At 39.0% G+C, this 22,766-nt stretch overlaps 1 protein-coding gene across 1 annotated transcript in view; it reads left to right on the top strand.

Annotated features, from left to right (window-relative positions):
• Nucleotides 1-22,766, top strand: part of dnah9l (dynein, axonemal, heavy polypeptide 9 like) — a 42,116-nt gene that overhangs the window by 4,892 nt on the left and 14,458 nt on the right. The window contains 51 exon segments of the mRNA XM_042725505.1: nt 605-729; nt 834-1,029; nt 1,531-1,635; nt 1,771-1,943; nt 2,056-2,278; nt 2,958-3,287; nt 3,381-3,635; nt 3,950-4,119; nt 4,276-4,498; nt 4,577-4,693; nt 4,901-4,987; nt 5,105-5,263; nt 5,427-5,510; nt 5,712-5,870; nt 5,995-6,117; nt 6,196-6,318; nt 6,778-7,002; nt 7,075-7,166; nt 7,297-7,423; nt 7,527-7,691; nt 7,781-7,906; nt 8,052-8,159; nt 8,245-8,376; nt 8,467-8,627; nt 8,707-8,863; nt 8,961-9,106; nt 9,828-9,944; nt 10,040-10,176; nt 10,283-10,377; nt 10,492-10,686; nt 10,805-10,882; nt 11,104-11,236; nt 12,036-12,163; nt 12,261-12,409; nt 12,496-12,646; nt 12,733-12,864; nt 12,982-13,155; nt 13,703-13,907; nt 14,013-14,178; nt 14,256-14,358; nt 18,852-19,091; nt 19,222-19,383; nt 19,478-19,671; nt 19,934-20,096; nt 20,209-20,332; nt 20,439-20,581; nt 20,668-20,829; nt 21,347-21,580; nt 21,919-22,065; nt 22,257-22,370; nt 22,534-22,677. Of these exon segments, the coding sequence (XP_042581439.1) occupies nt 605-729; nt 834-1,029; nt 1,531-1,635; nt 1,771-1,943; nt 2,056-2,278; nt 2,958-3,287; nt 3,381-3,635; nt 3,950-4,119; nt 4,276-4,498; nt 4,577-4,693; nt 4,901-4,987; nt 5,105-5,263; nt 5,427-5,510; nt 5,712-5,870; nt 5,995-6,117; nt 6,196-6,318; nt 6,778-7,002; nt 7,075-7,166; nt 7,297-7,423; nt 7,527-7,691; nt 7,781-7,906; nt 8,052-8,159; nt 8,245-8,376; nt 8,467-8,627; nt 8,707-8,863; nt 8,961-9,106; nt 9,828-9,944; nt 10,040-10,176; nt 10,283-10,377; nt 10,492-10,686; nt 10,805-10,882; nt 11,104-11,236; nt 12,036-12,163; nt 12,261-12,409; nt 12,496-12,646; nt 12,733-12,864; nt 12,982-13,155; nt 13,703-13,907; nt 14,013-14,178; nt 14,256-14,358; nt 18,852-19,091; nt 19,222-19,383; nt 19,478-19,671; nt 19,934-20,096; nt 20,209-20,332; nt 20,439-20,581; nt 20,668-20,829; nt 21,347-21,580; nt 21,919-22,065; nt 22,257-22,370; nt 22,534-22,677 (7,881 nt within the window).

The following is a 22,766-nucleotide window of genomic DNA, read 5'->3' as shown; positions in this document are numbered from 1 at the left end:
GGTTTGCAGCTTGGTGAACCCATGAACTAAAAAATAATTTGACTTAATTTGACTGGTTAGTTTTATAATAAAAGTTCCGTTTGACTGTAGTTAATGTATTTCAATACAAATGCATGTGCAATAAAAAAAGATGAATGATAGTTTATTGTTTCTAATTGGCATAGTTAGCCAATCCCTGGCTAAGAACACACAAAACAAGCACGTTCATAAAAGAATACATATTTAATTACATTAAATTATTTATTTAATATATCAGATTTTCATGAAACATTTGTAATGGGTTGTGAAAGTAGTCATCCTTATAAATATATGGTCCGTATCCTAACTGTATTTACAGAGTTTTGACCAACGGATGTCACCAGTCTGCCTTATTTAATGAGTCAGTTTGTTAAGCTCAATTGATTCAGGTTGAATTTGCTTAGGTTCAAAAGGTTTTTGTTGGCAGAGCAAAATTACATAAAGTAAATAGTAATGTTGCATCTTAAATATAAGTTACTCAAAATTAACATCTGGTTTTCATCAGAATATGCCCTTTAGCAAGGCTCTTTGGATAAAAGCATACTTACAGACTTTTGTGCTGTTGTTTGTTTGTGTTTCGGTGCAGATGAGGAATGGCTATCCCATCCTTGGTAAAAACATGCCAGCTGTTGCTGGTAACCTGAAATGGTCCCAAGAACTCCGAGAACGGATCCTGTCAAACCGTAGTAAACTAAGCCAGCTTACACATATGTAAACAAGCTCACCTCAACATATTTATAAAACTCACACAAATACACAAAATTTTGCTTCTTCTGCCATTTTTGACAATGTCTGGCATATTCTGTATGTGTTAGGCCGTTAGACAGTCCTGAGGCACAGCAGGTGTTGCAGGTGTGTGAGTGTGTATTGGAGGTTCTGGATCAGATGGATGAGGAAGTCTATGCTAATTGGAGTGTTGGATTGGATGAGGTGTGCCACACACATCTGAATGAACCACTGCTGATATTGGACGAGGAGAGCAGCCTGTACAGCTTGAACTTTAACCCTGCTGTAAGACACATGCACAAACTCACATATTTATCTAACTAAATGTAGATTATCATTCTTAAATTTGGCTAAGTGAGCTAACTAGAGGCCAGAATGTCATAGAGACTTAGTGGTGATTAATTTTGACTTTTCACCATTAAAGTCGGCATTGAGTAAAATTAATTAAATATTAAATGCATGTCATCCATGTATTTGTTTTACTTTTTTTTAAATCAATATTTATAAACTCAAAAATTATCAACTTCAATCATTCATCCTCATGTCGTTTTATTTATTTTGATACACGAATGTAGATTTTATTTATTAATTTTTTTTTTTTACAACCTGAGAGGTTTTTGTCCATTCAGTGAAATCTAAATCAAAACATTAGTTAATTAGCTCGTCAGTCAGTTACTTAGTTAAATCACTTAATATGTTTGTTTAAGATTTAGCTAACTTCTTTTAAAGTGTGGTAAACACTTCTGCTTTCTCCATGCTTACTGTCATATGATGTTGATGTTTTAGCTGACGTCCGTTTTGAGGGAAGTGAAGTATCTTGCAATTCTAAAGAACCACAGCATTCCCAAGGCTGCTATGAGTCTGTACTCTAAACGAGAAATGCTTCACATGGTGAGACTGCGTGTGGCCATCTGTGCCTTTATGTTTGAGAAACAAGTTGCACCGTGCCAAGAAATTAGCTCTGTTTATTCCCTCCTTTCAACCTTCTTTTGTTCCTCTCTCTCTCTCTGTGTATGTGCTGTTTAGTACACAAGTACTCTGTTCCAGATCACTCAGTGGTATAATAAACTACACAGCACAATTCTGGCTGTTGAGCTGCGTTTGGTAGAATCTGAGCTGGAGCAAGCGAGGTGTACCTTAAGGCCAGCGTTAAAGGAACTGCAGTGGAGTGATGAAAACCTTGCTGACTACATTAAGAGGTAACAGATATATACTCATATTGTTGTTAGCGAATCCAAAAAGTCTAAATTTGTAATCTTATTGGTCTACTATGGGAAGGTGCTTATGCAGTATACTCTTGTCTGCTTGTAGCACATGTGATCTGGTACGTGGTGTGTCGGAGCGTGTGCAGAAGAGCAAGGCTAACTTGGAGAAACTGCAGGGGCTGATGGGAGTTTTCAGTCACTCTGCCTGCATTACGCGTCAGACTAATCGGCATGGCAGTCTGCTCAACCTCACCGATGTAGAGGAGAACTTCAAGCGACAATATGCTCTCATCGCTCGCACAGGAGAGAAGATACATGAGCTTGTGCAGGTGTTGGTTTCACTGCTTGATTCAACACATTGAGAGGGACATACTTTAAAACTCTGAAGCAGGGAAGTGAATGGGTGCTGTCAGAATGAGAGTCCAAACAATTGATAAAAACATCACAGTAATCCACAAGTAATCCACATGACTCCAGTCCATCATTTAATGTTTTGTGAAGTGGAAATGTAATAAATCTATCATTTAGGTGTTTTTAACTTCAAACTGTAGCTTCTGGCTAAAAGACGAGTCCTCTATCCATAATATTGCTTTCTTCAGTGGAAACGTCATCTCGTCTGAATCAGAAATATGCACAGGTGAAGCACAGTTTATACATGAAAACAAATATGGCAGTGGATTTTGATGTGAAAGGACAACAGAGGACAGATTTTTTACTGGAGTAAGCATTGTTATGGATTATAGGCTGATATTTGGTGTGGAATGGACAGTTTAAAGTTAAAATGCCTTAATGATGGATTTCTGGATGGACTGGAATCATATGGATTACTTTCGTCTATATTTAGATATGATATAAACAAAATGGTGAAATTTATATTAAAATCCCACTGGAACTGAACACCTGAAATTGACATTAATTCGTACATTCATTCATTAATTTTTTGTTAAATTGTAGGTTATCTATTCTAGCAGAATTTTATTTATAGTGGATTCTTGCTTTGCTCTTCAGGAGAATGCTGAGCTGCTTGGTGCTGATTTGGACTCAGAGACTTGGCAGTGCTACACAGAACATGTGGACAGAAGCATTCTTACTGGATTCTGCAGTGCTGTTCGATGTTCCTTGCAGTACTTAGTTGAGAACACAGACCCAGCGCTCCACATTTCTCCCCTCTTTGAAGTTCAGCTGACCCTCACCTCTGACATGATCTTTCACCCCTCGCTCAGTTTCTCCAAGAAGGGAAACTTCTGTGATATCATCGACCAGATGGTGTCAGATATTTTTAAAATGGCTTCTTTCATAAAAAGAGTGGCTAAGAACAAACAGTCTGAGACTTACAAGGTAGGATCATTTTAGTTTGATGGTTAATTAGAACATGTATAGCAATGTACTGTTGAAGTTCACTTATGTCTGACCATGTCTGTTATTTCTAAGTCGGATATGGATCAGATACCTGAGCTGGTGGAGTTGGCTCAGCTGGTGCGATACCGTGCACGTGTGGCCATTGCTAAGGTCAAAGAATTCCAGCATTCCTTCGATTCCTATCGTTATCTCTGGACCGGAGACAGGGTGGAGTTCATGAGGCAGTTTCTGCTCTATGGACATGCCCTCTCTGCTGAGGAGGCGGAGCTTTATGCAGATTATGAGCTGCCCAAGAATCCGCCCAAACTACAGAACTTCAGAGAACAGGTATCTGCCAGTCATTGATTTAGGATTAAATTATATATTTTGTTGGGATTTAAATACTTGACAATTAGAAGCCTGTTTTCATCTCAGGATAAAAAATAATTGTGACTTTACGATTTAGTAAATATTTCTAATACAATTTGACTTTATATATTTAATCTCTCAATGACCTTTTTTTTATTTTAAATGTGACATGAAAATGGGAAAACACCTAAACACCTAATCTTAGCGTAACAAATTACACAAGTATGCAAAGGCCATTGGATCTACTATAATTTCTCATTTTTCTTTCTTATCTCTCCCTGATTTCTCATTAGATCAGTGAGTTTGAGGATCTTTACGAGAAGGTATGCATGTTAGAGGAGAAGAGAGTATTCTGTGGCTGGTTTCAGGTGGACATAAAACCTTTTAAAATGTCTCTGATGAACATCATTAAGAAATGGAGCTGGATGTTTAAAGAACACTTACTGAACCATGTTATTGCCAGGTAATATTAATTCAGACATTCCCTAATTGTTTTATTATCGATTTCCCCAAAATAACCTCCCCAATAAATCATACAAGTGAAAAGCATTGTACAACAAGTAGAACAATTATGTTAATGTAGTGTGACTATGACTAATCACATCTTTCTCTGTCTCAGTGTTAAAGAGCTGGGATCATTTATTGAGAATACAGAGATTGGGTTGGCAAAGACTGTAAACGATGGGGATTATGGCAAACTGGTGGACATCATGAGCCACCTGATGGCCATCAGAGACCGTCAGCTGAGCACAGAGCAGCATTTCAAACCCCTCAAAGCCACCTCGAACCTGCTCAAAACCTACAACCAACAGCTACCTGAGCAAGTTTACATACTGTTGGAGGTAACTTCACTTACATGCATCTGATTCTGCAACTTTTCTGTCCACACTACCGCCTCACATACCCGTGTGGTTTTACAGTCCTTGCCAGAGAAATGGAAGAATCTCAAGAAGGTGGCATTTACAGTAAAACATGAGGTTGCTCCTCTCCAGGCCAATGAAGTTGCTGTCATCCGCAGGAAGTGTGTTCACTTTGAGGTGAGGGGCTGATAAAAACTGTGAATAGAAAAGTACACAAAATCATCAGCATGATAAACTTTTTAAGCTTGCATCAATGAATAATCCAGTTATTTATAAATATATAAAATTGTTGCAAAAAGGAAGTATTATTTTTGTTTTAGGACCAATTAATAAACAAAATCCTATTGTTGAGATGTTGTTGAGCATCTGTGGTTTGTTTCCTAGATTAAACAGCATGAATTCAGGGAACAGTTCCGCACTGAGTCCATATTCTTCATCAGCCTGCAGGAACCATACAAACTCATCGACAAGGTGCTCTCAACATTCTTTTATGTCTGAGTGAGCATGTATGTTTTAAATAGGTTTTATTCTTACATTCTTTGTTTAAATGTGTATGTATAAATGTCTTTTATCTGTGTTTGCATGTAGATGAATTGTGCAGTGGCTCATTTGGAGAATGAGATGTCTAAGCTTCAACAAACAGCCAATCTGTTCGAAGTCAGTTTCCCTGACTACAAACAACTTCGACAGTGTCGGTCAGACATCATCCTGGTTAAAGCAGTATGGGATATGGTTATGTTTGTTAAGGTAATCTTTACTATACAAAAGATCTACAGTACAAAGTTCTCCTAATAACCAACTTACACACATACAGAGAAAGTAATTTAAACTTAGTCTAGGTCTTTCTAAAATTTTGTCCCAATATTCTCCTCTGGTTGGCATCCTCTTTCGGGAATGATGGGTGATATAGTCCAGCATCTCAGACTGGACTAAGACTCCGTGGAAGGAGATCAATGTGGAACAGATGGATATGGAGCTCAGAAGGTTTGCTAAGGTACAGTTTAAATACTAAAATTGTCTTTCTTCAGTGTTCACCATATGCACAAAATAAGAATGGAATGCAGTCATCGGATGGGGTTTATGACAAATATCAGTCAAAATAAATTAAATGGGGCCTTGTAAATGTATGTTTATCGTTGCTTTTTGACGAATCATCATAGAATCGGAGTGCCTGTGTATTTGTGTGTATGTGTAGGAGATGAAGACTCTGGACAAAGAGGTGCGTCCGTGGGACGTCTACAGCGGTCTGGAATCCATCGTTAAGAATTCGTTGACATCACTGAGAGCTGTTAACGAACTACAAAACTCTGCTGTCAGAGAAAGACACTGGCAACAGCTCATGCGCACAACTGGGGTAAACACAAACCAGCACAGCACAACCATAACCTAACATTGCTTGCTCTTTAGAAAGAACAAAACGGTTGATAAAGAAAAACATCATGTGAGTAATAGAGGAATCCCACTTTTTGTCCTTGTAGGTGAGTTTTGTGATGGATGAGAACACCACACTTGGTGATCTCTTAGAGCTGCAGCTCCACCGTGTGGAGGAGGAAGTGAAGAACATTGTGGACAAAGCAGTTAAAGAGATGGGAATTGAGAAGGTACAGGAAGGAGATTAAAAGCATTTCTGAGAGACTCTCTGAGGCATTTCCGGTCACAATAAAATGTTGTGTGTGCAGATTCTGGGTGAGATCAAGCAGACATGGTCCATGATGTCTCTGTCATATGAGACACACACAAGTACTGGAACACCTCTGCTCAAGGCTGATGAAAACCTCATTGAAACCCTGGAGGACAACCAGGTAGCTGGTTTTAGCAAAAATCCAATCATTTCAGCGTAAATATACGTTTATATGTATAGTTCTGTTTAGATCAGATCAATTTAGTTGGATTATGATCAGTTTAAATCAGTATAATTCTAATTCTAATTAGTTTGATTAAATTCACTTCTGATCAGTTTATCGCAATTCAATTTAGTTCAGTTCAGTTTGAATCAGTTATGTTTGGTTATGATCAGTTCAGATCAGTCTAGTTCCAGTTTAAGTTCCATTCAGATCAGTTCAGTTTGGTTTGATTATAATCAGATCTGATCTGTTCGGTTCAGCTTAGTTCAGTTCTGTTCGGTTTAGTTCAGTCAAATTCAAATCAAATCAGTTGGTTTGGTTCTGATTAAAGTCATATCAATGTAGTGCAGTTCCAATCAGCTCAGTTTGGCTCAGTTCAGGTAAGTTCTGTTAAATTTAGCTGTGTGTGTTTCTCAGGTTCAGTTGCAGAATATTCTCATGAGTAAGTATGTGGAGTATTTCATGGTGGAGGTGAGCGGCTGGCAGCGGAAGCTGGTGTTAGCTGATCTGGTCATTGGCACATGGTTGGCGGTTCAGCGCACCTGGGCTCACCTCCAGAGCATTTTTACCAACTCTGAGGACATCCGGAATCAGCTGGCCCACGATGCAGAGCGGTTTCAGGGCATCCATCAGGACTTCCAGGTATTGTGACAGAGAACATGCAGGGATATAAGTAATAAGTAATAAATGTTTTAACGCAGAATGTTGTTTCAGAGTTTAATGAGCACAGTCGTGGAGATTGATAATGTGATAAAAGTCACTAACCAGCCAGGCTTCTTGGAGCAACTTGAGACTCTTCAACAAAGGTAATGTGTATGTTAAACTCTCATTGAACATTAACTTTTGGATGCTTTGCCATTGCAAACCACTGACTTTTAACACTTTTAATACAAATATAACAAGAATTATGCATGTGTCTGTTTATGTGTATCACAGATTGTCAGTGTGCGAGAAGGCTCTGGCTGAGTATTTGGAGACAAAGCGTTTGACATTTCCACGCTTTTACTTCGTCTCAGCTAGTGATTTGCTGGAAATAGTTTCTAAGGGAACTCAGCCCAGAGAGGTTGCTGTTATATTAATACACTGCACTGGTACAAGATAAAAGTCCTCTGTGTTGATCTTTTAAAGAATGTGTGTGTTAATTCATATGTATGTATAATGCACAGGTGACTCGACACTTGCTGAAGCTCTTTGACAATCTGGCTGATCTCAGCTTTAAAGAAGAGGAAGATAATGGAGGATTGGATCCCAAAACACCTGTTGCCTTAGGAATGTACAGTAGAGAGGCAGAGTATGTGCCCTTCTCACAGCCCTGTGTGTGTGAGGGACAGGTGAGACACAATGACACACACACAACATTTCATATTTAGATTTTGCGTTTGAGAAACATTCTGTCTGTCTGCTGTCTATCATGTAACAGGCCGAGTGTTGGCTGAATGCTCTGGAGAAGGCCATGTGTTCCACTGTTCGCCAGGAGATCTCTGAAGCTGTGGCAGCGTATGAAGACAAGCCACGAGAACAGTGGCTCTTTGACCACCCAGCGCAGGTGTGTTTGCTTTGGATGTAATATGAAAACAAGCATATAAAGAAAATTGATATTAGATCACTGATTAAAGGTTGGATAAACAAAAAACAATCATGTTATATCAGGGCAGTATTAGATGCATTTCAAACATATGTTTTGTTCTCAGGTAGCATTGACTGGCAGTCAAATTTGGTGGGCGACAGATGTGGGCATTGCATTTGAGAGGGTGGAGGAGGGTTTTGAGACTGCCTTGAAAGACTACAACCGAAAACAGGTAAATGAAAATACTAAAGCACTAACTAATGTCATTTACTTTATGTTGATATCTAAGAAAATGACTTGTTTGTGACTGACTTTAGATCAGTCAGCTGAATTCTCTGATAAACATGCTACTGGGTGACCTCACTCCTGGAGACCGACAGAAGATCATGACCATCTGCACTATTGATGTCCACGCTCGTGATGTAGTTGCTAAACTCATATCTCAGAAGGTAATAAAACCAGTAACTCAGTGTTCTGTGGCCTTAAATAGGGGTTTGGAAAGAAGAAATTTGATAACATCATAATGACCTGTGTCCTAGGTCACCAGTGGACAGGCGTTTGCGTGGCTTTCACAGTTACGGCATCGATGGGATGAGAAACAGAAGCACTGTTACATCAACATCTGTGATGCACAGTTTCAGTTCTCATACGAGTATCTAGGGAATACCAACAGACTGGTCATAACACCACTCACTGACCGGTCAGTGTCACCCATAGCTACTGATCAGATTTGTCAGCTACTGTCGTTAATTGACTATGCTGATTATTGTATCCGGCAGATGTTACATCACTCTGACTCAGTCTCTTCATCTCACCATGAGTGGCGCCACCTCCGGTCCGGCTGGAACTGGCAAGACAGAAACCACCAAAGACCTTGGCCGATCACTCGGCATCATGGTCTATGTGTTCAACTGCTCAGAGCAAATGGACTACAAGGTTTGCAGAACACAATACATCGGTCTGAGAAACACTATTTGCACACATCTCTTTACTTAATGCATTGTTTCATTCTCTTTCTTCCTCCCTATTTCAGTCCATAGGTAATATCTATAAAGGGTTGGCCCAAACAGGAGTGTGGGGTTGTTTTGATGAGTTTAACAGGATTTCAGTGGAGGTTCTGTCTGTGGTTGCTGTGCAGGTGAAAACCATTCAGGATGCAGTCCGCAATAAGAAACAAAGGTCAAGTCCATTTCTCGCAATTGCTTGATCCCCAATGGTTTGGTTTGTGTCTTGTTCCATCATGTATTCCATCTCATCCCATTCTCTTACATTCTATTATTTTCCATACAATTCCATCTCACACCATTTCACACCATTCAGTTGTGTCTTGTTCCATCATGTATATACTCCATTCCACTCAATTCCACTCTTTATGCTTTCTGTATCCCTTCTGTTCCTTTCTGTCTCCCCAATCATATTCCCATCATCTCAAATATTCTTCTGTCTCATACTTTTCCATCCTATACCATGCCATCCCTTATCATTTTCTATTCTGGTCTATCTCACATCATTTCATATAATCTATTCCTGTGCAATCTTGATTTGTTCCATAATGTTACGTTTTATCACATCTCTTTCCCATTCAATTTTGTCCTGCCCCTTTCAAATTCTCCCCATCGTTTCAAATCTCATTCTATTGTTTTCCATACAGTTTCGTACAAATTCCATCTCACAGCTTTCCAAACCATCTAGTTGAATCTTGTCTTGTTCTATAACGTTCTATTCTTTTACATTCCAATCTTTAAACTTCTTTCCCATCCTGTTCCATCCCATCATTTCGTCTCACCCTGTTATATCAAATCTTACTGACTCACACATCTCACACTTTTCCATTCTATTCCATGCCATTCCATTCCATTCTATACCATCTCATACCATTCCATTCCATTCCATTTATCAGGTTTCACTTCCTGGGGGAGGAGATTGAGTTGAGGCCAACAGTTGGGATCTTCATCACTCTGAATCCTGGATATGCAGGAAGAACTGAACTACCGGAGAACCTCAAAGCACTTTTCAGGTTCAGGCTCTGGTTTTGCTTTGAACTGAATGAAAATAGACAATAATATTTTAAAACAGATCTTTGTAAACTTGAGCTCTGTCTCCGTGTGTCAGGCCATGTGCAATGGTGATTCCTGATTACGAGTTGATCTGTGAGATCATGTTGGTGGCCGAAGGTTTTTTAGAGGCACGTTTGCTCGCACGCAAGTTCATCACACTCTACAAACACCTCAAATAAAAACATTCAAAAAAACTAACAAAAATTACACACACATTCATACATAAACACACCTAATGCTCTTGAGTTTTTAGACCACTGTATTGGGTGATCTTTCAAACAAGATTATTTTTTCTTGTAGGATCATTATGACTGGGGCTTGAGGGCCATAAAGTCGGTCTTGGTTGTTGCTGGCTCACTTAAGAGGGAGGACAGGAGCCGACCTGAAGAGCAGGTGCTCATTGGACTAGTAGATTAGATGTGATGTATCTCGTTTGTCGTTTTTTATATGATTTAAAAGGTATTCAGTTTATTCAGTAATGTAATGTGGTGTATGTGTGTTTTTCAGGTGTTAATGCGTGCTCTACGAGACTTTAATCTGCCGAAGGTTGTAACAAGCGACGTGCCGATATTCTTGGGCCTGATAAGTGATCTCTTTCCTCTTCTGGACATTCCACGCAAAAGAGACCAAGAGCTTGAACAGAATGTGCGCTGGTCGGTCGCTGAACTTCACCTGCAGCCAGAGGAGAACTTCATACTCAAGGTGTGTGTTGTATGTGAGAAATGTTCAAATGTTTTGACATTTCATGTTTTTGGATATAGATCCCCATTACTTGCACAACTTGTCTGTCTCTGTTTCTTAACACTTCTTCCTCTCTCAGGTGACCCAGCTGGAGGAGCTTTTGGCAGTGAGACACTCTGTTTTTGTTGTGGGTGGACCTGGAACAGGAAAAAGTCAGGTCAGTCCAATGAAGAAATAAAGAAAATGTATTTTTTAAGGTTTTCACGACCTCTTGAGTTTATAACTTGTTCTATGTGTTTGCTGCTGCTTATTTTTTTTCTTACATAATGCATGATATTCAAAAGAGACTGTGTTAGCCAGCCCAAATGTGTTTAGTGGATCATGTTGCTGTTTCAGTAAACTAATTATTTATGATTTATTTGGTTGTTTGTGGGTCAGATTCTAAAGACGCTGCATAAGACCTACTCTAACATGAAACTGAAGCCCATCTGGACTGATATCAACCCTAAAGCTGTCACTACTGATGAGCTGTTTGGCTTCCTGCACCCAGCTACACGGGAGTGGAAAGACGGTATGTGTGGGTGTGTGTGTGTTTATGGAAGTGTGGTTTCGCTTGAGGTTCATCGCTGTAGACAGCTGTCAGCTGTGGTGTGTTTGTGTTTATGTGGAGTTGTTTCACTCTACTTTTGAGTGTGTGTTGTATTTGTCTATTGTCCAAACTACATGGTTGGGACATTTGATTCATAAAGGCACAAAATATGATTTTAATTCAAATCTAAACATTTTATATAAATGCTAAGGTTGGTGATAGGGTGATTGAACTACCTTTGAAAGGTTTGGGGTCATTAAGATTAATACTTTTATTCAGCAACAAGTCATTAAATTGTTCAAAAGTGAAAAAAAAAAGACATTTATAATATTACAAAATATTTATTATTTCAATTTCATGCTGTTTTTTTGAACTTTCTATTCATCATAGAATCATGAAAAATGTATAACAGATTTCACAAAAATTACTGATAAGAAATGTGCAGCAAATCAGCATATTAGAATTATTTCTTAACGATCACGTGACACTGAAAACTGGAGTTATGATGCTGAAAATTCAACTTTGGTATCACAGAAATAAATTGCATTTTAAAGCATATTAAAATAGAAAAGTTGTTTAAATTATAATATTTCACAATATTACTGTTTTTTTTAACAAAACATTTTTGAACAGTAGTGTATAATTACAGTAGCTGTACGTAAATGATAAGATATTTTGTTGTCTAATGCAATGACAATAATACTTTATTTGAGCCATTTCATGTGTGTATAAAAATGTGCAAGATGGTGTTTGTGTGACTGCAGTTCTTTGGGTGTTGTAGGTCTGTTTTCTTCCACTATGAGAGAACTGTCTGCTATATCCCACGATGGGCCGAAGTGGATTGTTCTAGATGGAGACATCGACCCCATGTGGATTGAATCACTTAACACTGTCATGGATGATAATAAGGTTAGTCATCATGATATAAAACAATAATGCCCGTGTAAATAATAAATGTAAATACTGTGTAATTGTTTAAATTAATGTGGATGTTTGTATATATTAGGTGCTTACCTTGGCCAGTAATGAGCGGGTATCACTGACCCCCTCCATGCGTTTACTGTTCGAGATCAGCCACCTGAAGGCTGCAACCCCAGCTACAGTATCTAGGGCTGGAATTCTTTACGTGAATCCTCAGGATCTGGGCTGGAGTTCGTAAGTGACAGTATTCACCTCACTGATATTATACTAAATACTGCAATTTGTGTTTGTGTCACTCAACCCCACATTTTGGTTTACAGGTATGTGACAAGCTGGATAGACACCCGTCAGGCCCAATCTGAGCGAGCAAATCTCACTATATTGTTTGATAAGTATGTTCCCTACTGTCTGGAGCAGGTCAGATGCAACCTTAAGACAATCACACCTATACCTGAGACAAGCATGGTACAGGTAAGAAACACACAATCCAGCACACATTTTTGTATAGCAAAACTTTTCTGAAACTTTAAAGTATTTGTGTTCTTTGGGTGTATTAGACGCTGTGTTGTTTGCTGGACTGCTTGCTAACTGAAGAAAACACCCCTCCGGACTCTCCCCGTGAGCTCTACGAGCTCTACTTTGTGTTTGCATGTGTCTGGGCCTTTGGAGGGGCACTATTTCAGGACCATGTTAGTACTGAAAATTAATGTACCATGTTTACTATAAGTCACATATCTAATGTGATCTTCAATTTGTGAGTCTCTCTCTCTCTCACTCTATTTTGTGTTTCGTTTTTTTCTTGTCAGCTAATAGACTATCGTTCAGAGTTCAGTCGTTGGTGGTGTAAGGAGATGAGAGCCGTGAAGTTTCCCTCTCAGGGTTCAGTGTTTGATTACTACATCGACCCAAACACCAAACGGTTCACTCCGTGGAATGAACGCACACCTCCCTTTGAGCTGGAACCTGACATCCCTTTGCAGGTCAGTTTTGAAACAAGCACAAAATGCAGTATCTGTCTGTATTATATATTATTTTCATAAAACAATATTTTTAGAGTTTGACTTCTTAAAATCTTATAGTTCACCCAAAAATTAACTTTAATATTTGGGTGAACTATCCCTTTAAGGCCTATTCTCTCCAAGAGTGATAACTATAACTTAGTAGTTAGAAGGCTTTTGATTGCCTGTCAGTGTCTTATCAACGGATATTATTCCAGTGATATTGTTCCTTTGTCATTATCACTAAAATGTTGGTGTGGACTCAACTCATTTTTTTTAATTAAGATGATTTTATTGTAACTTTATGTTCATAGTTATTTTATTGGTGTGAAAAGGCCTTTAAAGTCACAGCAACCTCAGATGTTTTGTTTTCCGTCAGTGTTTCTGCATCATGTTATTGATGTTAATGACTTAAGATATTTTTAAGGTAAACCTAGAAATAATCAAAGAACTGTAAAGATTTGGTTCCTTCGCTTAAATGTTACATAGTAAACATTTTGTCCTTTTGACATTTTGTCCACGTGTACAGACAGTATTGGTTCACTCAGCAGAGACAATCAGCCTGACATACTTCATTGAGTTACTTCTGCAGAAGGGGAAGCCGGTGATGTTGGTAGGAAATGCTGGTGTAGGGAAAACTATCCTGGTCTGGGATAAGATTGCCAAACTCAAAGAGGAATTCATGGTCACAAAAGTACCTTTCAATTACTACACGACCTCAGCCATGTTACAACGTGAGTGAGATAATGGAAGCTGTTTATGGGCACACTGTATACTCTCACAAACACCAACAAGCATTACTTCCAAGCATTAATTCCATTCTGGTTGTTTAATTGTAGGTGTTCTGGAGAAGCCTCTGGAGAAGAAGGCAGGCCGGAATTTTGCTCCTCCTGGCACTAAAAAACTCATCTACTTTGTGGATGACATGAATATGCCTGAGGTAGATGCTTATGGCACCGTTCAGCCTCATACCCTTATCAGACAGCACTTGGACTACTCCCACTGGTATGAGAAAACATGTGCATCAATGCCTGTATATGAATCAGTCATATTTTTAAATGTTTTGATTAACTTTTTTGTAGGTATGACCGTCAGAGACTAGTGCTCAAGGAGATTCATAGCTGTCAGTACATCACCTGCATGAATCCAACAGCGGGAAGCTTCTCAGTTAATCCTCGACTACAGGTAACCATAACAACCCATACATATCCAGCCCTCATCTAAAAGTAACCATAGCAATATTTCACCTTTGACTAGATGTAATTATAACAACCAATTCATATTCAGTTTAGTATCAAAGGTAGACATAAAAAGAGCCTAGTGAAAAATATTCTCAAATAGGAGGGGTTTGATTTTATTATGTGGTCTGTAAAGTTCAACTGGTTATCAAACAATACTTCCTGTATTCTGGCTTGCCTGAATGGTACTGTGATGAGCTATCTGTGTAGCAGTGGTAATAAAATGCTGTGTCTGATGGTAGATCACAGTAATGCAGTGTATATTGCAAGAAATGGAGAGGGCCAAGCACTAAACCTTGAGGCACTCTGGTGGTTAGTTGATAAAGGATAGGTAACTGAGTTCACAGTGTTGAAGGCTGCAGTCAATTCCAGCACAATAAAGAAAAGTAAACTATAGGTAACTATAGAAATCATCAGTCCGACCTGGAAAGAGAGTTAGCCTGCCTTACAATTTAATTGGTGTTTACCAAACAAAGAAAAAAAGTCCTGTTCAAATACACACATGGTTTTACATTCCACACTTCTTTTTTCTCTTTATTCTTCCCCACTGACAGAGGCATTTTTCAGTGTTTGCTGTACATTTCCCTGGTGCGGAGGCTCTGAGCACTATTTTACAGCAGCATTCTGAGTGGTCATTTCCAGCAGGGGTGGCTACAGTTATGGTGTTAGTCGCATGACCAACACACTGGTCCAGGCCTGCCATTTGCCTGCATCAGAAAATGAGCCAGAACTTCCTTCCCACAGCCATTCGGTTCCACTACATTTTCAACTCAGAGACATTTCAAACATCTTCCAGGTGTGTGTCTATGGACCAGATTAAAGTGTGGCCTAGTTATGCCACTGTATATATTACACTGCTGGTAGTTTAGTCACTTTATACATATTAGTGTTGACATGCTGTGTTCTTATGTTTTGTGTGTGTGTAGGGAATTCTCTTTGCTCTGCCAGAGCAAGTGCGGTACCCTATAGACCTAGTTCACCTATGGCTGCATGAGTCTTCTCGTGTGTATTCAGACAAACTGATGGAGAGAAAGACGTGGAGCTGTTCACCAAGATTCTGCTAGACCACAGGCAAAAGATACTTTGAAGTAGCATACTTAACTCTCAAAAACCTGATGGGGCCTCCAGTGAACTGGAAGACCATTTTTTTAAAAAGTATCTTTTTCTCTCTTTTCTTTTTGTAGGGTATAGATTAGTCTATTTTTATCAACCAGCCATTGAGCTACTCCCATTTTGCTCACGGTGTGGGTGAGCCAACGTTACGCACAGGTGACATGACCCTGGAGAAGCTTCAGAAGATACTGATGGATTGCCTCTTGAGCACTACAATGAAGCTGTACTCTGACATGAACCTGGTGCTGTTTGAAGAAGCCAGCAAACATGTAAGCTGGCTAGAAAACAAAAATCACATAATTCAGGGTTTTTAATTCAGAATTGAACATGCATTATATTAAATAAATAATACATAAAACAGCTCATATAAAATTTAGTTTGTTGTCTTCCTGATGTTGACAATCAAAAACATGAATTCTGAAGGTTAAGCACCTCCTTTGTTGAGAAAATCTCATTTTTAAATTTACTTTGAACCTTTTTTGTGGAAACATGCTGCAAAATGAAGCCTTATTGGTGGTGTCTGTGTTGGTGTGTATGCTGTAGGAATAAGTCGTATTCTTGAGTCTCCTGTGGGTGAATGCCTTGCTGATTGGAGTAGGTGGTAGCGGGAAACAGAGTCTGTGTCGGTTGGCTGCTTTTCTCTAGCGTCCTGGAAGTATTTCAGATCACACTGAGAAAGGGTTACGGAATCAGCGACCCTGAGGGTAATACACCCACACACATCCATTCAGTGATCTTTTTTATTTAGCTTATATGAAATATTGTGAAAAGTTTTCCCTTCTACTTCCAAACTTTTCTTCTTTCTTTGTAGAGTGATATCGCTGCACTGTCCATAAAAGGTGGGGGTGAAAAAAATATTGCACCGTCTTCCTGCACACAGATGCCCAGATTCCTGATGAAAGATTCCTGGTGCTGATCAACGACATGCTAGCATCAGGTACACATTGCAAACTCCTCTCACATTTCCTTCTCCTTCCTCACGTTCCTGTCAGTAGCTCTCATTTTTTTGTGTGTATATATAAGTGTGTGTGTGTGTGTGTATAGAGATATACCTACCTATTCAGTGAGGAAGAGGTTGATATGGATTGTCACCTCTATTCGAGTGGAGTTGAAGGCGCTTGGTCTGCTGGACACACGTGAAAACGGTTGGAATTTCTTCATTGATCGGATACGCAGACAGCTTAAGGTTGGTTTCCTTATTTAGAAAACTGCATTCTTTTATGAAAAAAAATTTAAATGTCACTCTGATGTCATGCCTCTCCGGCACTGTAGGTGGTGCTGTGTTTCTCTCCGGTTGGCTTCACTCTTCGTACACGTGCACGGAAGTTTCCGGCTATTGTGAACTGCACCGCCATTGACTGGTTCCATCCTTGGCCCCAGCATGCATTGCAGTCGTGTCAGCAGCACTTTTATACAAAATATCTCTGGCCTGGAGGTAACAAGAGACTAGGGACAGTAGGAGGATATGTGTGTTCTTTTTAATCATACCTTTATTCTGCAAAGATGCATTCAACAATTGATAGTCGTTTCACATAGATTTTTCTTTCACATAAATGCTGTTAATTTTAACTTTATTCGTAAAAGAATCCTGAAAAAAACTACAGTTTCTACAAAAATATTAAGCAGCAAAACTTTAACATTGTTAATACATAAGAAATGTTTCTAGAGCAGAGTGATTTTGGAAGGATCATGTCACACTTAAGGACTGAAAGTAATGGCTGCTGAAAAGTCAGCTGTTTTCACGGTAATAAATTAAACATGAAAATATATAACAATAGAAAATATAAAAAGTTTAGTTTTTGATTTTTATAAAGCTTCTATTCGCTTGAACTGCTTACATTTTAAAGATAAACTTTATGTTCATAGTTATTTTTATTGGTGTGAAAATGCCTTTAAAGTCACAGCAACCTGACAGTGTTTCTGCATCATGTTATTGATGTTAATGACTTAAGACATTTTTAAGGTAAACCTAGAAATAATCAAATTTAACTGTAAAGATTTGCTTCTTTCGCTTAAATGTTACATAGTAAACATTTTGTCCTTTTGACATTTTTGTCCACGTGTACAGACAGTATTGGTTCACTCAGCAGAGACAATCAGCCTGACATACTTCATTGAGTTACTTCTGCAGAAAGGGAAGCCGGTGATGTTGGTAGGAAATGCTGGTGTAGGGAAAACTATCCTGGTCTGGGATAAGATTGCCAAACTCAAAGAGGAATTCATGGTCACAAAAGTACCTTTCAATTACTACACGACCTCAGCCATGTTACAACGTGAGTGAGATAATGGAAGCTGTTTATGGGCACACTGTATACTCTCACAAACACCAACAAGCATTACTTCCAAGCATTAATTCCATTCTGGTTGTTTAATTGTAGGTGTTCTGGAGAAGCCTCTGGAGAAGAAGGCAGGCCGGACTTTGCTCCTCCTGGCACTAAAAAACTCATCTACTTTGTGGATGACATGAATATGCCTGAGGTAGATGCTTATGGCACCGTTCAGCCTCATACCCTTATCAGACAGACACACTTGGACTACTCCCACTGGTATGAGAAACATGTGCATCAATGCCTGTATATGAATCAGTCATATTTTTAAATGTTTTGATTAACCTTTTTTGTACGTATGACCGTCAGAGACTAGTACTCAAGGAGATTCATAGCTGTCAGTACATCACCTGCATGAATCCAACAGCGGGAAGCTTCTCAGTTAATCCTCGACTACAGGTAACCATAACAACCCATACATATCCAGCCCTCATCTAAAAGTAACCATAGCAATATTTCACCTTTGACTAGATGTATTTATAACAATCAATTCATATTCAGTTGTGTATCAAAGGTAGAGATAAAAAGAGCCTAGTGAAAAATATTCTCAAATAGGAGGGGTTTGATTTTATTATGTGGTCTGTAAAGTTCAACTGGTTATCAAACAATACTTGCACTCTTTCTGGCTTGCCTGAATGGTACTGTGATGAGCTATCTGTGTAGCAGTGGTAATAAAATGCTGTGTCTGATGGTAGATCACAGTAATGCAGTGTATATTGCAAGAATGAGAGGGCCAAGCACTAAACCCTGAGGCACTCTGGTGGTTAGTTGATAAAGGAATATTTGGGAGTTCACAGTGTTGAAGGCTGCAGTCAATTCCAGCACAATAAAGAAAAGTAAACTATAGGTAACTATAGAAATCATCATGTCCGACCTGGAAAGAGAGTTAGCCTGCCTTACAATTTAATTGGTGTTTACCAAACAAAGAAAAGTCCTGTTCAAATACACACATGGTTTTACATTCCACACTTCTTTTTCTCTTTATTCTTTCCACTGACAGAGACATTTCTCAGTGTTTGCTGTACATTTCCCTGGTGCGGAGGCTCTGAGCACTATTTACAGCAGCATTCTGAGTGGTCATTTCCAGCAGGGTGGCTACAGTTATGGTGTTAGTCGCATGACCAACACACTGGTCCAGGCTGCCATTTGCCTGCATCAGAAAATGAGCCAGAACTTCCTTCCCACAGCCATTCGGTTCCACTACATTTTCAACCTCAGAGACATTTCAAACATCTTCCAGGTGTGTGTCTATGGACCAGATTAAAGTGTGGCCTAGTTATGCCACTGTATATATTACACTGCTGGTAGTTTAGTCACTTTATACATATTAGTGTTGACATGCTGTGTTCTTATGTTTTGTGTGTGTGTAGGGAATTCTCTTTGCTCTGCCAGAGCAAGTGCGGTACCCTATAGACCTAGTTCACCTATGGCTGCATGAGTCTTCTCGTGTGTATTCAGACAAACTGATGGAGGAGAAAGACGTGGAGCTGTTCAACAAGATTCTGCTAGACACAGGCAAAAGATACTTTGAAGTAAGCATAACTTCTCAAAAACCTGATGGGGCCTCCAGTGAACTGGAAGACCATTTTTTTAAAAGTAATCTTTTTCTCTCTTTTCTTTTTGTAGGGTATAGATGAGTCTATTTTTATCAACCAGCCATTGATCTACTCCCATTTTGCTCACGGTGTGGGTGAGCCACGTTACGCACAGGTGACTGACCTGGAGAAGCTTCAGAAGATACTGATGGATGCTCTTGAGCACTACAATGAGCTGTACTCTGACATGAACCTGGTGCTGTTTGAAGAAGCCATGCAACACATGTAAGCTGGCTAGAAAAAACAAAATCACATAATTCAGGGTTTTTAATTCAGAATTGAACATGCATTATATTAAATAAATAATACATAAAACAGCTCATATAAAATTTAGTTTGTCTTCCTGATGTTGACAATCAAAAAACATGAATTCTGAAGGTTAAGCACCTCCTTTGTTGAGAAATCTCATTTTTAAATTTACTTTGAACCTTTTTTGTGGAACATGCTGCAAATGAAGCCTTATTGGTGTGTCTGTGTTGGTGTGTAGCTGTAGGATAAGTCGTATTCTTGAGTCTCCTGTGGGGAATGCCTTGCTGATTGGAGTAGGTGGTAGCGGGAAACAGAGTCTGTGTCGGTTGGCTGCTTTTCTCAGCGTCCTGGAAGTATTTCAGATCACACTGAGAAAGGGTTACGGAATCAGCGACCTGAGGGTAATACACCCACACACACTCCATTTCAGTGATCTTTTTTTTATTTAGCTTAATATGAAATATTGTGAAAAGTTTTCCCTTCTACTTCCAAACTTTTCTTCTTTCTTTGTAGAGTGATATCGCTGCACTGTACATAAAGGTGGGAGTGAAAAATATTGGCACCGTCTTCCTGCACACAGATGCCCAGATTCCTGATGAAAGATTCCTGGTGCTGATCAACGACATGCTAGCATCAGGTACACATTGCAAACTCCTCTCACATTTCCTTCTCCTTCCTCACGTTCCTGTCAGTAGCTCTCATTTTTTTGGTGTATATATGTGTGTGTGTGTGTGTGTGTGTAGGAGATATACCTGACCTATTCAGTGAGGAAGAGGTTGATATGATTGTCACCTCTATTCGAGTGGAGTTGAAGGCGCTTGGTCTGCTGGACACACGTGAAAACTGTTGGAATTTCTTCATTGATCGGATACGCAGACAGCTTAAGGTTGGTTTCCTTATTTAGAAAACTGCATTCTTTTATGAAAAAAAATGTAAATGTCACTCTGATGTCATGCCTCTCCGGCACTGTAGGTGGTGCTGTGTTTCTCTCCGGTTGGCTTCACTCTTCGTACACGTGCACGGAAGTTTCCGGCTATTGTGAACTGCACCGCCATTGACTGGTTCCATCCTTGGCCCCAGCATGCATTGCAGTCTGTCAGCAGCACTTTTATACAAAATATCTCTGGCCTGGAGGTAACAGAGACTAGGGACAGTGAGGAGGATATGTTTTTCTTTTTAATCAATACCTTTATTCTGCAAAGATGCATTCAATTGATATAATTTCACAATAGATTTTTCTTTCACATAAATGCTGTTAATTTTAACTTTATTCGTAAAAGAATCCTGAAAAAACTACAGTTTCTACAAAAATATTAAGCAGCAAAACTTTAACATTGTTAATAATAAGAAATGTTTCTAGAGCAGATTGATTTTTGAAGGATCATGTCACACTAAGGACTGAAGTAATGGCTGCTGAAAATTCAGCTGTTATCACGGGAATAAATTAAACTATTTAAAATATATAACAATAGAAAATATAAAAGTTGTAATATTTAATAATAATACTGTTTTTACTGTATTTTTGATCTAATGAATGCAGCCTCGTTGAGCAGAAGAGACATCTTTCTAAAACATTAAAAAACGTATGCACTCTAAACTTCGGAACAGTAGTGCAAATTCATTAACCCAGACATCTTTTCCTTCTCCTTAGCCGGCGGTAAGAGTGTCCATCAGTGAGTTTATCTCTTTCGCTCACACTAGTGTGAATGAAGTCAGCATAAAGTATCAGCAGAATGAAAAACGCTTCAACTACACCACACCCAAGAGCTTCCTGGAGTTCATGAAACTTTACGGCAACTTGCTAGGGACAAAAAGAAAAGAACTGAGCCAGAAGATGGAACGCCTGGGGAATGGCCTGCAGAAACTACTGACCACTGCATCACAGGTCAATCTCACATTGAAAACTACACACAGCATTCCATAAAAATCCACACCCAAACTGTAGTAACTATTGAAACTGTGGAAGCTTAAAAAAATGTGATCTACCCTTTCTGTGAAATGATATCTCTGTTCTTTTGGCATAAACAAGGCTGCCTGTGCAGCGTGAGTGCATCCCACTACAGAAACTGAAGAGCTATAAAAATTTTAATGAACCTTAAAATTGTTCAATCTAATTTGAATTATTACACCATATTCTCAGTCCTAGAGCTTACAGACATCTTCAATTTTATATTTCAGGTTTTAAAAATTGAAATGAAGTTATTTTGTGGAACACTTTTTCAGGTGGAGGATCTAAAGGCTAAATTGGCCACACAGGAAGTGGAGCTGCAACTAAGAAACACTGATACTGAAGCTCTCATCGCTAAAATCGGCCAGCAGAGTGAGAAACTCAGTCAGGAGAGAAGTGTAGCAGATGCAGAGGAGCAAAGAGTGAGACACACACATGCAGATATCCACCCAAATATACAAAATCATACACATGCTTATGAATTAGAATGTCACATGACTTTAATTGTTTTTTTTAAATATAATTGCTATTTATGTGAATGCATCTGTTAAAAGACGTCATAAATGCCTCATAATGATTGTAATTATGTGTACAATAATGATTGCAATATCAGGTTGAGGCGATCCAAGCAGAAGTGACCAAGCAGCAGCAGGAGACTGAAGCAGACCTGGCAAAAGCAGAACCAGCTTTACAGGCAGCTAATGCAGCACTCAACACACTCAACAGGGTGTGTATTTGCTGGTGTGCTGTATGTATGTACTGTACTTGCACTAAAGTGTTTTGTCTCCTGTACTGAACCATTCTCAAACTCAGAATCAAAGTGTTTTGCTTTTATGTGCAGAATTGCTTTTTTCCCCCCAGAGTAATTGTGTATTTATGTGTGTCTATAGTTGAACCTAACAGAGTTGCGGACATTTCCGAATCCTCCTGCCATCGTATCTAATGTGTCTGCAGCTGTTTTGGTGCTGTTGTCTCCTAATGGCCGTATCCCAAAGGACCGCAGCTGGAAAGCATCTAAAGTTGTCATGAGTAAAGTGAGTGTGTGAAGAGCTGACATTTAAGATTTATTCTCAGGGTTTTCATGAGTCATATTTGCAAATGTTTCTATTTTAATTCTGCTGAC

This window comes from Cyprinus carpio, chromosome B6 (assembly GCF_018340385.1).
Source record: "Cyprinus carpio isolate SPL01 chromosome B6, ASM1834038v1, whole genome shotgun sequence".
Taxonomy (NCBI): domain Eukaryota; kingdom Metazoa; phylum Chordata; class Actinopteri; order Cypriniformes; family Cyprinidae; genus Cyprinus; species Cyprinus carpio.
Note: the sequence above shows the minus strand (reverse complement) of the source record. Positions and strands in the feature narration are given on the sequence as shown.